Genomic DNA, 16,517 nt, shown 5'->3' with positions numbered 1-16,517 from the left:
TTTTCTATTTTTGTAAAACATGAAAATAATCCCTTTATGGCTTTAAATGTTGTAGTTGCAGCTCTTCCTCTTCCTCTCACTGTAGCTCAAGCACACCAGCTCACCTACGACTCTGTTCCAACGCTGTGAAACTACACAACAGCAAGATGGAGTAACTCTGATGTAGAGCCATAAACTGAAACTGGAAAAGGATAATCATACAAAAAGCCCATCCTACAAGCTTCAGGGTTTGTTACCTGTGAAACCCTGGAGGTCTGGATCTGTGACACGCTGCTGGTTCAAGGTGGAAATGCTCATCTGTAGCTTTAGCTGCTTATTTCACTCATGAGATGTCTGCTAGCACATGAAAAAAACAGAATATGGAAATATTAACAAGGTACAAAGCTTTCAATCTGAATTATTTCAAGCTTTCTGATCCTGTAAATGTTGATTTTTGTCTCATTTTACTGTTTTCTGAATCAAATACAACATTTAGATCATAACAACCCTCAGTGCTTCAGTAATTTAACACAAACAGGAGTGATTCTTACTGTGCAAACATTTACTTTTAACTCGATTTTTTAAGGACTTTCTTGTAATCGAGTACTTTCCAAGTTGCCTTTCTAACAAACTTCTTGCTAGAACATTTTCCACAGGGTGGGAGTAGAGAGATGTTTCCCCTCAGCAGCCCTCTGCGCTTTATCTCAGGTGCAGGGTTGCAGGGTTTGAACTCAATCAAAAAAAAAAGAAGTATGCTGAAACAATTATCTGGTTCCTTGCAAACTCTACTTGTGCAGCATCTCTGCTCAGCGTTAGCTGGTGGGGCGATTCTGACGTGACGGAGAAACACGGCAGGCTGAAAACGTTGCAGGAGTAAAGCCCGTGAAGAGCCAAATCGTTGCCATAAGAAGGGAAAAGTTGAAATCCTGACATGAGAGCACGGCCACCCATTCCTGTGAGCTGCAGTGGGAAGTGAACGCCGGCGCTCTGTGCACCCAGAGAGGGGCCACGCTGACCCCATTACACGAGCAGATATCTTAAATGTTTGCACATGTGGACTGTGATGCTGTTTGCAGCCGTTGAGCTGCTTAGCAGGCCCCCAAAAGCCCTCGGGGACCTTCTTTCTCTTCTCTTTTCTCCGGCTCCCTCCCCCTCCCCTCGCTCGCGCTCCATCATTATCGCCCACATGCTTTTCCAGAGACATCCTGAGCGAAACAGCTCGACGTCCTCGATGGCTATCACATGTTCCTGCTGAGGAGGGAGGCAGCCGGGGAAAGACATCTTGAAGAGAAGAAGACAGGGTGTACTGGGCCGGGCCTTCTTTTTTTTCTCTTTGGCCTTTTTTTGATTAAGATTTTACAAAGAGTTGTGTGCATCAAATTAAACAAAACATGGGGAAAAGCTTAAGGCTTTGACAATTTTCTTTTTGTGAACTCTTCCTTTATTTCCTTCGTTTCACGGCTCTGTGAAGTTTATGCACGTTTTAAAACGGTTTAGGGCCTTCACACCGATCAGCCGAGATTCAAACCACCTGCCTCGTATCGTGGAGGTCATGGACAAGGACACGGTCTCCACATAACCTCTGAAGGTGTCCTGCAGTACCAGGTACCAAGATGCTCGCAGGAAATCTGGAGTCCTGGAAGTTGTGAGCTGCATGAATCTGACTTGTTTTTGAAAATCTGGGGAATCTGGAGGCCAAATCAACACCTTTAGCTAGTTTTCATGCTCTTCAGACCATTCCTGAGCAATGTTTGTGGTGTAGCAGAAAACATTATCCTGCTATAAGGGTCCACATGATCTGTGTCAAAGTTACATCCGTATGAACGCCAAGATCCAAGGTTCCCCAGCAGAACATCACACTGCCTCTTCTTCTCATAGAGCACCCTCTTCTCCAGGTAAACAACATGTATAGTCATCTTCTGTTCCTTCATGGTCCACTTCTGATGCCCTTTGCAGTGGACAGGATGACTTTTCTATCGTAACCAGCGTGAAGGTTTGAACCAGTTTTGTGCTGCAGTAGCTCCTCTGTGGGATCAAGCACCCATCAGTTAGCCAACAGGTCACCAGATCTTTGGTTGTTCTTCCTTGAACCACTTTTGGCAGCTGCTAACCACTGCACAACAGGAACGCTGCTGCTTCAGAGATGTTCTGATCCAGTCGTCTAGCAGTAACAGTTTGTTGTGATCTGAGTGGCTTTGACAAGAACCACTTTTCATGCTTCCAACACATCAGCTTCAACAGCTGGTTGTTTCCTTGCTGCCTCATCTATCACACGTCTAACAGGTGCCTCAGCAATGAGATATTCAACGTTATTCAGGTCACCTGTTGGCTGATTTGTGTTTTTATGGCTTCTATTTGTCGAAACTATGAGTCTATACTTGATCAAATATGGAACAAATCCATCTAGAGATACTGAATAATGGATTTTGGAATGTAATGCCCTATAAATGCAAATATTTAGTCTTAAAACCAACTTCTTTAAACTGTCTTTTGCCAGCAAAAGCCTGAAAAAATACAAAAGTTTAATCTATTCATGTTCCCCAGAGGATGAACCCCACCGGCTTTGGTAAAACCCACAACTTTTCCATCAAGGATTTTCCAAAACTGTTCATGACTAAATCCAAACCTGCTGCTAAACGCTAGCATGTTAGCATGCTGACATTAGCATTTAGCCTTTTTGTCAGTTTTTCTGCAACTTTCTGCTGCAAATGGAAGTTTTTATAGTTTGTGTACATTGAAGGGAAACCTCAGACCCATTGTGTTCCTTCAATGAGCTCAAACTTGATTTCTACGCGTTGCTAAAGTGGGAGGTGAACGGTAACGTGCAGGAGGAAACGCCGCGGTTCATCGTTCACAAACACCAGCGCTGATGTGAGGAAGTGTCTTCAAGGCGAGACTAAAATTAAGCAGCGGACTCGCGTGTGGTTTCACTGTTTTCTCTCGTTTTATTGGAGGCGGAAGGTAAGACACACATTTCACTTTAGTTTTTCTCACAGACCTGGCCACCCTTCACTTATCTACAAAGTACTTCCTGTTCCTTCTCGAAAGCAAGAGCTACATCCATCGTACATGTTAGAAACAGTTATTTTAAAAAACAAAATAGAAATAAAAATGTACAACATACACTTGATATATATAATATAATTTTTGCTCTTTTTTTTTTTTACAGAGGTAAAAATACTAAGCGTAAAAAAATGGGTCTAATTCAATACAGGGAGTCGTTTCTTTAATTTTTTCGATTTTTAAATACACAAGGAGATAAAGAGGATGCGTTCAGGCACTTGTAAATGGCTCTGACATGTGAGAACACACTCGAAACACCAGACGAGACGGAGATAAAAGATTAAACGCTGACCCACATGCACTCACACACACACTCACACACACACACACACTCGCTTTCCAATCTGATTGGCCCTGTCCCTGATTCATCGCATCATCAAAAGGATCCGATTCAACTCGAAAGGTGTCAGTGTGTGATAGCATATTCAGCTGATCCCAGTAGCTTTGGATCAAGGAGCAGGAGAAGGGGGAAGGGATGTGGCACGAACACACACACACACACACACACTCACACACACAACCAAGGACGTACAAACTGGTACACAGGACAGGATGTATGAAACAGATACAACCAGGGAAGGAAAAAGGACATCCTCAGGCATTCTGTATTTCAACTATAGTAAGTGACATTTCCTTGGCAAAACAATCAGGGATGGATGTTTGTCTCCAGGATTTCGGCTGATTTTTCCAATGGGATCCTCCTGACGTCCTGCTCTATTTTAAAAAAAAAAGAAAAGCTTATTGTGTTCCCGGTCACATCCCCGACGCTGCCGCCGTCACCCGGGCTTAAAGCAGAAAGCACCCGAGCGGTTGTCAGTTTCGTGTTGTGCTGTCAGCGCGAGGGCGTGATTGGTCGGCCGCGGTGCCACTCAAACAGCGAGGCAGGTAGGACAGCGGGTTGTATTTAATTTTCCCTCCTCCATGGCCTGAGTTAGTACACCAACATGACACCCAGTGAGCTGTTTTTAACCTTTTCTCTTATAATGTACCAAATCTGGCATGAAGGAGGGAAAAAAAAACCTGCTGTAGGACGGAGAAGAAACGCACACGCCGGTCACATGTGGCTTCAGCAGCTCGTCTCTCATGTTCATCTCACATTTTGGGGGCCTCAGAGGAGAAGGTTGACATCCTGGACGGTACTTTTAGTTGGATTAGCTCTGCAGAAGGAGTGGAAACAGGGAGGAGGCCAGCCAGGCTCTGACATTAGATGACATAGTAAAGATCTTTTCTACTGTAAATCACACATTTCTATTCTTATATAAGCTATTTCCTAAAATGTCAAACTTTCCTTTTACCAACTGGATGATTTTCTCACATAAATAAGATTAAAATGCGACTCCCTGCATTGTTGAACAGACATAATACGTCAAAAAGTCAGTTACAATCATGTGTTATAAACTAAAATCAAATGGTTTGTAGGTCTGGTTTTCACACACAAGCTTGTTTTTAAATTTGTTTTAGGATGATAGATTAAAATATTCAGCTCTTCTGCTGCTCCACATGTGACCGGCGGGCTCGACGACAGATGGACGCTTTTAAAGAGGGGAGGTGATTGTACGTCGCAGGCAAACTACAGTCCATAGTTTGCACACTCAGTGAGAACCTTTTAAAGAGTTCCTCTTTATTAAAAAAATAAAAAAAAAGTTAAAACCAAGTTCAAAACAAAACGCGGCGAGGCCGATTGCTTGGAGCCGTAACCGTGCTCACGCTTTTTTTTTTTTTCATCATAGACATCTTCAGAGAGACGGGCGAAGTCCGGAGCGACGCTCCACGTTTTAAGGCATACGGGCACCAATTTATCACCGCTATCTGATTGACTTGTTTCTCGTCAGTCCTCCAGACGGCTGGCTGAGGTTCTGCGAAGGAAATCAGAGCCTTAAAATCTCACACCGCTTCAAGTGTTCAATGTTAAAATGAGCCAAAAAAATCTGACTGGAATCGTAAGACTCGACGGGTTCTCCTGGTTTAGGTGGTTTTTTTAAAAAGTTGTTTTTTTGAGGCACTGTTTGAAATAACGTGAGAGGAGCAGAGAGACGGACGCATCGAGGCGCCGTCTCCTTCAGCGAATCACAAACCCAGCACCTCCTTCTTCTTTTTTTTTTTTTTTTGCTGGTAGATCAATTCGGTGAGAAAATAAATAGGATAGAAACATGAATCTTTGGGATATTAGAAGAAGATTAAGATGAGTACCACGTTTGTCTCGGTGAACAAAGAAGATGCCGGCGTCGGAGAGCTGTGTGGACTATATACATGAGCTTCACCGTAAGCTGCAGTACAGACAACAGAAGGCCTCGGCGCACATCGTTAGCATGCACATATACCATCCACACGCACACACTCGCACACACGCGCACAGAGGTGTAGTGTCGGACTTCTCTGGTAGCTGGAGTCGAGCTGGGCGGGCCTGATATTGGAATATAAACAAAATGGCCACGCGTACATCGAAGGAGAGAGAGAGAGAGAAAAATAGAACAAAGAAACAATTCAAGTTCTTTGACGCCGAGTCAGTGTACAAATATAACAATATAAAGTACCTGCATATGTGATACATGACATATAGGTCAGCTATAAAAAAAGGCCCCCTGAAAAAGAGTGCTCTCTCACTAGAAACAGAGCATGAAATGGCCACGTGGAGAGCTGAGAGAACTGTCTGCCGTAAGGGGGAGCTTATCTTCCCAGGCCGTTCAACAAAAAAAAAAAAAATGCACCAACTGTTTTTTTTTTTTTTTTGGCTTATTTCAGTGTCTGGAATTTGTAGAGAAACCCAGAGAAACCAAAGGCAAGAGAGTGAGCAGCCACGACCACTTGTCCCTTCTGTGTGTTTCCCCATCCTTCCCTTTCCCTGTGCTTGCGTTGGGTTTGGGTTTTTGTCGGGTTTTTTTTATTTCTTCCCCCCTCGGTGAGGTTTTCCAAACACGACCGCTCAGCTCAGGGCCTTGTGTCGGCCTCCGCAGCAGCCGCAGGCGAGCCCCGCCCGGTGGCAGGCGTGGAGGGGCGGGTAGAGGCAGAGGCAGGGCGCCACCAGGGACAGGCCCAGCAGCGCTAACCAGCGAGTGCCGAGGCGGCCTCCCCCCTCGGCCCCGTCACAGGAGCAGGGGTCCGAGTAGTCCCCCTCCGGGTCGGACATGCAGTGGTACAGCATGGTGTCTGCCAGCCACATGCAGCTGACCCGTCGGATGCACGCCCGCACCGGGTCTGGAGCATCCTGGCACCGGCCTCTCCGGTTGTCAGAGATGTAAAAGGCCTCGCCGCAGTGCTCGCACTGAGCGCGCTCCATCCCGTCGTCCTTCCGCTCCTTCCCGCCATTGGTCGATGGCGAGGAGCTCGGGAGAAAGGAGCGAGGCTGTGTGGTGACCACCGAGGAGAAGCCGTGGCGGTACGAGCCGCCGTGGCCCTTATTGGTCAAGGGTCCGAGGGCGGGGTCAGAGTCTGAGGGCGACAGGGCCGGTGCCAGCGGGTAGGTGTAGTCGTGCTTCTGCGCCTCTGTCTTGGCGAAGTGGACGTAGGGCTCATTTTCGATGAATTTGTCCCGCACGGTGGCGTGGCGGTAGTCCTCGTAGCCGGTGAGCCAGGAGCGGTCCGACGGGCGTCCGTGGAGCCGCTCGGTGGCTCGCTCCCAGCTGCGCTCCCGAGGGTTGATGCGGACGATTTCCTCGTCCTCGAAGGTGACGTGGCGGGGAATCCGAGACAACGGCTGCACAGACAGACAGACAGACAGACAGACAGACAGACAGACAGGGACACGTGAGATCCTGAACTTCATCTAAAACCAAAGGCACATCCTCATCTCCACATCTGCTTCAGAAAAAAAAAACAGTGTAAACGTGGTCCTGGCACGGCTACAACCAGATGTTCTCTCCCTCACCTGGTCTAAGTAGTAGTGGTCTGAGAACCGGTAGGGGTCGTGGAGGTCGTGGCGATGTCCCAGCATGCACTTGTGTCTCTGCGGAAGGGGCGAGGACTCGAGCGGCTGCAGAGAGCTCTCCAGCTTCTGGGAGGAGTTGGATGAGCTGTCTGTGGTGTTCTGAGGGGACAAACAAACACAGGATGCGGCCTGAGAAGCTGTTTTCTGATTGGACATGTCAAACAAATAGTCGGCGCGAGAGGACAACACGATTGGACAAACAAAAACAGGAAGCCTCCGAGCAGCACTGATTGGAAAAACAGGAAGCGGGAGCTCTGTTTTTCAGGCCACTTGATCCACGTTTGGACCGCTGCGTGTGAGGTAAACTTTCAGCGAGAACATCTGCCGCCGAACAGTCGGACGGAGAAAAACAGAGCGGCGACCATCAAACCTAACGCTAAAGTTTATTTGGCTACTTACAGACGCGATCCCATTAATTTAGAACGTTTCCACTCAGGAGGGTTGCCATGGTGACGCACAAGCAAAAGGATGCGTCCGACATCTGGACGAAGGGGGGGGCTGGTAGTCAGATAAGTGATGCAGTTATTCTCTGCTGCATGTGAGCTGGTCTGGACTTCATGTGACGCAGCAATAATATTTAGTCTGCGCTCGCTGGTATAAATAAGGTGGACAAAATAATGGGAACGCCTCAGTTTATCACGACAGGAGTCAAACTGCAGCGTCCGACGTTGACGGATCTCCTCACAAAAACAAAAACAGAACTTAATACTACAACCCCTGATTACTGACATATTAAAAGTATTGTTATGACTTGAAAGTGTAATCCATGTAGATGTTTGTAAGGTCAAAACTTTAAATTAATTACCTCTATGATCAATAACACTGTTGGGTCTTCGCTTAAATGTTGATATAAGTTATGTTAAGTTTGTAATTTACAGGTAAAATTGCATTTTATATAATTTATGCAGGGTTTTGATGCATAATATATAAATTATTCAGGTAAAATCACACCAAAAACAACACTAAAAGGTCTAAATGTTCATATTTTCTCCTTTAACGTTACTTTCATATCACCAATAATAATGTTTTTTTTACTGGGAAACACTTTGAGGCAGCGGCTGTTATCCTAAACGTGTCATTTTATCTGGTTTACACTTCATGTTAGGGATCTTACTGTATATTTGAGATGAGTTTGACTGTAAAACACTTTATTTCATTATTAAAGTGGCCCCTTCACCTCCTAAATCCTCTCTGCCTTTAAAGAGGAGACACAATCAGCCTCCAACAGGATAAAGATTCTTCATGCTTGAGATAAAGTCGGTGGCGCAACTTGATATAAGCACTTCTGCACAAACGCTATCCAGAGTATCACCTTTTTTGGCCTCTCCCCTTCGCCTTCTCCCCCCTTTTCTTTTCTCTTCTCTCTCTCTTTTTTTCTTTCTCCCCCACGACAACAACAACCTGTCCTCCTTTTCCCTCAATCGCACTTTCTCCACATTCCACCTTCCCTTCTCCCTTTTCCACCGCTCGCCGTGTGTGTGAATAGTATCCTGTCCCCCTTTCCGCTAAAGGCTGTCAGGGCTCCGCTCCAACTCAAACTTTGGCCAGACACAAGACGGCCGGGCCGCTGCCGTGTAGCGCCCAGACAGGGATTTCAGACAGGCACACGGGGGGCCAGCCTCCGTGGGCACCGGCTCGTAGTCGGATCGGGACTCGTCCGGTCTCATCTGGGTAACATGAGCGCACACGGAGGAGATATTCAAGCTGTGTTTATCGCAGCGAAAAGGCTGCAGGTGTTTTTGTGTACGAAGAAGCTGGAAGTGTCTCCATGAGTCCTATAAGATGCTCTAATCTCGTCATAACTTTCGGCCTTTTAATAAAAGACAAGTATGTGGCGCTAATCTGTGCATTAGCGAAGCCTGAAATCTGCTTTCTGTCCTGCTTTGAGCCCCACATGTGTGGTCAGCACCAAGTCAACAGCTCGTCCACCGGAGAAACATTTGGCCGAAGCTGGTTTTTTCTTTTTTGCTCCGAGTCTGCAACAGCTGTTAGATTTCTGCGCTTCCTATTTTTTTCCGTGCTGATGTGATTTCATATCCTGAAAAAAAAAAAAAAAATCCACTCGACAGGCACAAAACAGATGAGAGGAGTTTGATTCCAGCTATTCAAATGTTCCCAGTTCTCTTCCACTGGAAAGACAAAAGGAAATACATGCCTCAGAGATCAGCGGTTGTAGCTCGGAGGATAGAGGAGGTTTGCTATTAATGGTAGGAACTCGGGTCCTCCTGGAAACATGTCGGAGCGTCCTTGAGCGAAGCAATGAATCTGCTTCCTATGTACAGAATGTGTAAGTTGCGTAAGCTGTAAATACGCTGAAGTGCTATTTATTTTGTGTGAAAGCTGAACTATGCACAACACCAGCCTTGAGACATTCCACCATGTTCCTCCAAAACGAGAGAAAAAGTATTCAAAGAAGTGAAAATCCCAGTTTAGCTGCATTGAAATGCATTCAATCTGTCCAGACTGATCTCCAGCAGCTCTGGGCAGCTTGTGGAGAGTTTGGGTTACATATGTCCAATCTTCTACAACTTTTTGGACTTGCAAAGCCATCCAAACAGACAAACATCACTGCACAATGGAGTCATATCATTAAATTCCTCCAAGATAAGGACCTACTGACACATGGAAGAGTTGGGATGTTGCATCTCTGTTAGAACAATAATCATGTTTCTGTATCGTCTGCAGTTTAAGTCTGAGTGTGGTTCTGCAAGGAGGTACAGTCAGGCCCCAAGAGTCCATGGTCATGGCTGTAGCACTGAGCTAAATGCTAACACTAGCACAGTAGCATGCTCACAATAACAACGCTGACATGTTGATATTCAGTTCGTTAAACCTCATGTTTGCCACATTATAAAGGCAGCACACACCTGAGGCTGATCATGTTAGTGGTTTTGCAGGTATTTAGTCATAAACCAGACAATCTTGAGCCAATCCATCCAACAGCTCTGGACAAAATTTACTCCAAACCACAAACATAAACTGCACAGTGGCTCAAAGGGAAAAGCGAGTGGATCACCAAACTCATCTGGGTTTCTTCTGAATATAATTTTACACCAATCAGCCGATAGATGAGGAAGATAGTCTCACATTATCATTCTGCTATATGTTGGAGAAAAAAACTTTGCCATGTTGGTGTTCCTTTAAACCAATCGTCTTAAGCAGACCTAAGCCCAGGATGTACTGATGGTGTCCCTGCAAAATAATAATGGGGTGGAACCATTTTGGTGGAAAACTTGGACACTGGGAGGTGAGAAATGACCAACTGGACAATCAAAAAGTTAGGTATAAGTTGGCACAAGCTCAGAATAGAGACAGGAAGTTGTTTTGGTGGAACATTTGCATCCAGGGAAGTGAATTCTGCCCCTAAAATGGATAACTCACCAAAAACAAAGAGCACTGCTGTTTATCGTATGATCCGAACCTTAAACAAAACTTTAAACTTCCCCACGCAGAGGAGAAAGCAACGTGAAATTAGCAACCAATGACCAGTTTATACCTGCAACCTGATGAGTCGGACTAGAAGGAAAGTGGAGCGACCAAGTGTCAGACATTACAATCCCTAAACACGATATGACCTCTCTTGCTGATACGCCTTTTTTCACTTTCCGGCCGTATAATCAGCGCCACATGGAGAATATCAAGACAAACCTGTGGTCCAAACAGAACTACACGCTCCATGCTTGCAGCGTGAACTTTGGCTCGTTTGCAGGTAACACGTCTCCCCCACGATTCCTAATAAACTTTACGAAAATACTCTCATCGCAAAACCTGGCGCTCCAACAGGACTAAAACCGCCGCGCAAATTATTCGCCAGAGTTCTATGACCCAGATCTGGTGTGTCTGTCTGTCTGTCTGTCTGTCTGTCTGCTGAAGCTATCCCTATTATATCCTGCTCCCCACATGGATACCGCCATGCTGAGAATTTCCCCCAGCTTTCTTACAAAGCCCTCAGAGCAGCCGGCCAAAAATAACATAACATGCTGCCTCCGCTCCGAGCCCCGCCCCCCTGGAGAAGCCATTACTGGGGGAGGAGGAGGAGGAGCTGATACGGTTTAGAACCGGTCCGACTCTGGCCTCCATGGCTGCAACTAATTCAAAACACAGACCAGACTTTCTGCTGCTGTTGCTCTGAGCTCCAACTGCACCAGAGGACACGGAGACAAAGGAGGAGTCGAGGGGGAGAGTTTATATTTCTGGACATCCTCTCTTTATATATTCTGGTCCAAGGCTGGACAGAGGGCATTTCAAGTTATTTTCTGACACAAAACATGTCCCGACTCAAAGCTCGGGAGGATTCATCCTTCAACAGGCCCGTCTCGCTCTCCTGGGATGAGCCCAGAATTGCTTCAATAGCTTTCACTCCCCCTGTTGTGAATGAGCCAAAATAGAGACGGCGAGAGGAGACGTGCTGAAGGGAGGGCCGGAGGAAGGGTTGGGTTAAGTTTAGGTTTGGCGAACGAGGAATAATTTAGGGAAGTATGTCCATCCTAGCTCTCCCCTCCCCATCCGACCATCCTCCCCCGTCCCCCTAAAGGCCGTAAATCTGCTGCAGCATTTCCCCCTGTCCGCAACTGCCCGCCTCGCAAACTCTGCCGCCGCCGCCGCCGCTAACTTTAGGAAAGGTCATTAGCACGAGCTAAGAGGAACACAAAGCAGAGCTGAACCCCGTCGATGCGACGCATGATTATCAACCTGTGGCTTCAGAGTCATCGCTGTCTGGTGGTTGTTCACAAGAAGTGGAGCTTTTATTTGAAACGTTTCAGTGCCTGTTCTCATGAGGTTTTATCAAAGAGCTCACATCCTGGCAGAACGGGGGATTTTGTTTTACTAAATGCTGAGCAAACACCATGTGGACACACCACTGTGGCCATCAGGTAGATACCAAGACAGGACCCCAGACAGAGTGGATAACGTAGACGGCTAATTCAGGCACTAACTACTCCTGCCTGTGTTCAGTCATACATCCAGCGGGATCCTGATACAGCAAGATGACAGTTTGAATGTCGGAGAACGCCTGTATTTTTCCTATCTGGCATAAGACTGAAGCTTAAACCCAACATGTATCTGCAACTGAGCTCAACCTACGGACCAAATTTTGCTTTTTCTAATCCATGAGTGACCGTTAGTTCTCCGGACTGATGCAAAGGTTTGGCTTCAGCGTTTCATTCTTCGCACTGGGGATCTATCACAACAGTCACAGACATGCATTTTATTTCATTTAAAAATAAGCAACTCAAACCTGACTAGAGAACAAAAATGAAGCCGGTGCTGACATACCAGCCTGCAGTTCCTTACATGGCCACTAGAGGGTCGCTGAAAAACGAGTAAACCCCTATAGAGCGCCATGTTAACATGACAAACTTTACACCAGAAATAAACACGTTTACAAAATCAATTTCTCTGTTTTTGACAACTGTACAGGAGTTCTTGTTCACATAACTCACTCGTTTAAACTGTACTATGGCTTAAAGCGATACATGATCAGGTCTATGGCTGCTCCAGGTGACGGGCAGGTACCATAACAGGACAGTCCATCTGCACGGCTCCACCTCAGCTCCACTTTGTTTTTGATCATTTTTGGATTAACCCCGAGGAGTCAGACATCACGGCGAAGGTCGACCACACTGAGCTCTAAACCCACTCAAACCTATCAGTGACGTTTGAGCGGGTTTATCCATCTTCATATACGGTCCTGCTGCTTTGTCGAGACCGCTCGGCTTTAATTTTTAATAGCAAATCTATAGAGTGCTCTCTGACCTACAATTCAACCGAGGATTTGCGTCACCGCTTTGCGCAGAGAGCTTCTGCTGCTCGCCTCTCGCCGGGCAAAATATTAGAAACACCTGTCAGCCCAACACACTGAATCACCACAAACCTCAACAGCCTCCAAAACCGTCACACAATCGAATCAACGCCTCTTTAAAACCGTTAAAACATTAAGCAAGACGACCTTTACGAAATTAGGGCACCGTTTTATTAGACTGAATTAATTAGGCGAGCCGAGTAAAGTTTAAACATAGACGTCCACTGTGTTCGTTGGATTACAAATGCAGACGAGTAATTTGTACGTATGTGTAGGTCTGCTGGCTGTAATCTTGTGGTGTGTTCAAGCACAAGTTTTAACAGCAGACATGAGGCGATGCAGAATGCAGGACTCGTACACCCAACAGGGTGAGCCTTGTGCTGAAAAAAAAAGGTTTATGTGAGGCCACGGGGGGAAATGGAAATGTGGAGGCTATCTTACTGTTCTATCGTGTGTGTCGGCGGATGGATGTGAGGTTTAGAGCAATAATTTGGGGAATAAAACATATTTTTAGAAACGGTGTTTGTTGCACTGAAAGCCTCTGTGTTCCTGAAAATCCTGCAGCTCCATTTCAGGGTTTTTGCTCCGCCCTGTGACGGCGCTGCTGCAGCCACCACCACCACCACCACCCTCCTCCTCCCCGCTCCTTCCCCCGACCTCCACTTTTCCTCATGTGTTTGTGTGCATCTCTGTGGTGGCTGTACACTCCCAGCAGAGCACCTATTAGTCTTGGCCCTTACAGACAGCTCGAGTCAAAGATGAACCACGAGGCACTTCCTCTCGTAAATCACCGGCCCTGCACTAAGCTGGGAAACAGCTGCTAGCTGCTAGTTTGGTGGCTGCTCTCTTTTCTCGGCCGGGGCGGGTGGAGAGGCTGGCTGGGTGGAGGAGGGGTCACCAGGAGAGAGGGAGCTGGTGGGATACAGGAAGTGACCTTGTGACCCCGCCTGCTGGTCCTGGTGTCAGATTACAGCGTTGAGGAGGAGGAGGAGGAGGAGGTGGAGGGGTCTCCATGCTAACTTAAGGTGGAGGAGCCCTGACACACAAGCCACACATTTCATCGGCTGTGGCAGGTATACGTGACGGGGAAGCCAGGTCCGGAGCTGACATACTGTTGGCTCCACAGATCAAACAAAGTCCTGAGATGTTTCCTGGACGCAGAAGAATAGCTGCGCGGCGGATCGGCTTGTGCTCCGGGCCGGGCCGGACTTTTAGTGCTTCCATTTGGGTGATGAATCCTGACGGTGTTTAGACGGACAGGACTGCAGCCGTCAACAAAACATCCACGCAAGCAGCCGCTCAGACCGAAAGCAGGCCTGAGTTCAAACTGCACCGCGTTGGAAGAGGAGTGAAGCACCGCGAGCACAGATCAAGGAGCTCTGAATCCCAAGATGTGCTGCGTGTTTGTTGTTTTTTTGCAAATTTGCCAAATTGCCTTCTTTTTTCGGGTTCGGAAGTTTTAAAACCGGGGGGGACCGGCATTTTTTCCCTTTTGGTTCCCTTCAAATTCCTTTCTTTGGCTGGTTTTTTTTTGGAATTTTGCCAAAATTAACCAAACTTGTTTTTACTTTTTTATAAATAGATAATTTTTTTTTTTCTTTGGTGTACCGGTTAGGCGTTGGGCACTTCGGTTGCACCCTATTGGGTTTGTTTTTCAGCTCAACTGAACTGCAGGCTGTGTGGACGAGAAAAGTGTTGAAGCAAATTAAAAATGCATGCAGGTAAATATCTATAGCATGTTGAGCTTTTTGTGATTTATAGCAATACAAATGCGTCATACTGCACAGAAGACACTCTTGACTTCTCTCTACTTCTTGGGATTCAGAGGGTTAAAGAGTTATCAGATGCCTAAACTCTGCACAAGCAAATATTTTATGTTTTGTTGCACCAACTGGGAGTAAAATCAGAATGTGGGTTTTGCTGGATGACGTGATGCTGTTGAGCTTCTCCCAGAAAGTAACACGAAGGTGGATTTTCCCTCATGATAATGGTGACTTAATTGCATTTAAATGTTTTCTTGCTGTATTGGAAACTTCTGCTGTGTTTCAGTGAATGAAAAGCTTTAATAAATCTGTTGGCCAAACTTCCTGAATTAGATTATCTCACTGTACCGAAGCATCAGATTGCCCCGAACATCAACGGCGCTTCGTATTAATTCACTAAAAACGTGCTGCTGAGTGGCCTCATGGTGTGACTTGGGGGTTCAACCTGTCCCGGGAAGCTGTTTTCTACTTCAACTATGTAAAAGTCATCATCAACAGCTTCTCAGTTCAATATCATAAAACTTTAATGGTCTACCTGGAAAACCTGCAAATGGAAACGCGCTGCATGGAAAGTGAACCACCGAGTGCTCTTTTTCCGGACCTGCTTCCATCAAACATCCTACAGCGCTACGGACGCTCTGCTCCGTCGGGCAGGTTTGTGCGGTTACGCCGAAGCAGGAAGGAGTCGCCTCTGTAGCCCGGGAGGCTGACTGGCATGTTAATGAATGAAAGAAACGTGCTTACAGTGAAGACGTCATCGTCTCCCAGCTCGCCTTCATTCTGGAGTGCAGTGGAGGAGGTCGTGGAGCCTACGGAGGAGAAACAGCAACAGCCTTCAGTTCACAGAAACATGCCGGTGTCTCATCTGTAATCCAAATAAACTTTAATTCATGCATCCATGAAGTTTCTTAACCCAGATAACCTGACTGCAGCCTGACACAGTTTAACACTCAGTAACCCGCCGTCATGATTATCTGGTTTCCCTACTTGTGGATATTGACTTTCTTGTTTTGCTCCTTATCAAAGAACTTGAAAATCAATGGTGAGACACGTGTTCCTCCACATGCTCCTCCTTCATTCATGTCCTCGACAGGACGGACAGGTTCTACCAGTGGATTGTGTTTTGCTTTCAGCTTCTCTGCACCAGCTAGTAAACATCTCATTCATTAAATCGTTGGTTGTTTTAACTCAATGTGCAGCATCTCTTCGACTTGGAAAAGGAAGGTTTTAGTCATAAATACGACTTCCTGACACTCTGCTAACCCCCCTTTCAGAGCCAACTAGCTTTTGGGTTTTACCATTTCAGCACATCGTACCTTCAGCGAGGTCCTCGATGGCTTTCCGAACCCCCCTGTCGAAAGCTCTGGCATCAGCTGGACTCTGGAAGGACAGGCCACACCTCCTGTCCTCCACCTTCCAGTGGTGAAACGTGGGTGTTGCTATGGTGTAAACCAGATCCTTCCTCAGCGGACAGTCCAGGATCACCTGTTCACCCGACACACACAGGGAGTCGTGCTCGTCTCCGATGCCGAAACACACTTGGACATGCTTTTGCTGATGTGTTTCTCTCTTTTACCTGTTTGTCCCGCAGCCGCTCGCCACGGATGAGGAACTGGGAGCTGCCGGAGCCCGACAGCGGCGCCAGCTCCGTGGGCAGGAGGCGGCACACCCCCACCCGGCTCAGAGCGCCGCCGTCCTGAGCCAGCCAGCCGCCGCTCGAGTCGTCCCGCGTCATCACCACCGCTTTCACACGCACGATGTAGCTGTCACTGCAGAGACGGAAAGACAGCAGAGGCATCAGAACGGCATCAGAACGGCATCCGCAAGTCACGGTTCAGTATTAGTGGGGTCATGACGAGTCAGAGTGGCGTTTAGGACGAGCAAAATCCACTGGAGCTGATTGAGATTGAATTATTTTTGTATACAAGTGTTCATTTAAACCTTTTATATGCTCATTATATAGAAAAACAAAATGCTTGTGGGA

At 46.7% G+C, this 16,517-nt stretch overlaps 1 protein-coding gene across 1 annotated transcript in view; it reads right to left on the bottom strand.

Annotated features, from left to right (window-relative positions):
* Positions 1 to 2,901: 2,901 nt before the first annotated feature.
* Positions 2,902 to 16,517, bottom strand: part of LOC103373881 (sprouty-related, EVH1 domain-containing protein 2-like) — a 28,508-nt gene continuing 14,892 nt past the window's right edge. Inside the window, exons 2-6 of the mRNA XM_008303888.1 lie at positions 16,110 to 16,302; positions 15,850 to 16,018; positions 15,278 to 15,342; positions 6,908 to 7,066; positions 2,902 to 6,736 (exon numbers count right to left, since the gene is read on the bottom strand). Coding sequence (XP_008302110.1) covers positions 5,966 to 6,736; positions 6,908 to 7,066; positions 15,278 to 15,342; positions 15,850 to 16,018; positions 16,110 to 16,302 — 1,357 coding nt within the window. The 3' untranslated portion in view covers positions 2,902 to 5,965. The remainder of the gene's footprint in view (positions 6,737 to 6,907; positions 7,067 to 15,277; positions 15,343 to 15,849; positions 16,019 to 16,109; positions 16,303 to 16,517) is intronic.

This window comes from Stegastes partitus, unplaced genomic scaffold, assembly GCF_000690725.1.
Source record: "Stegastes partitus isolate 25-593 unplaced genomic scaffold, Stegastes_partitus-1.0.2 Scaffold2091, whole genome shotgun sequence".
NCBI lineage: Eukaryota > Metazoa > Chordata > Actinopteri > Pomacentridae > Stegastes > Stegastes partitus.
This window is presented reverse-complemented; position numbering and strand designations above follow the sequence as displayed.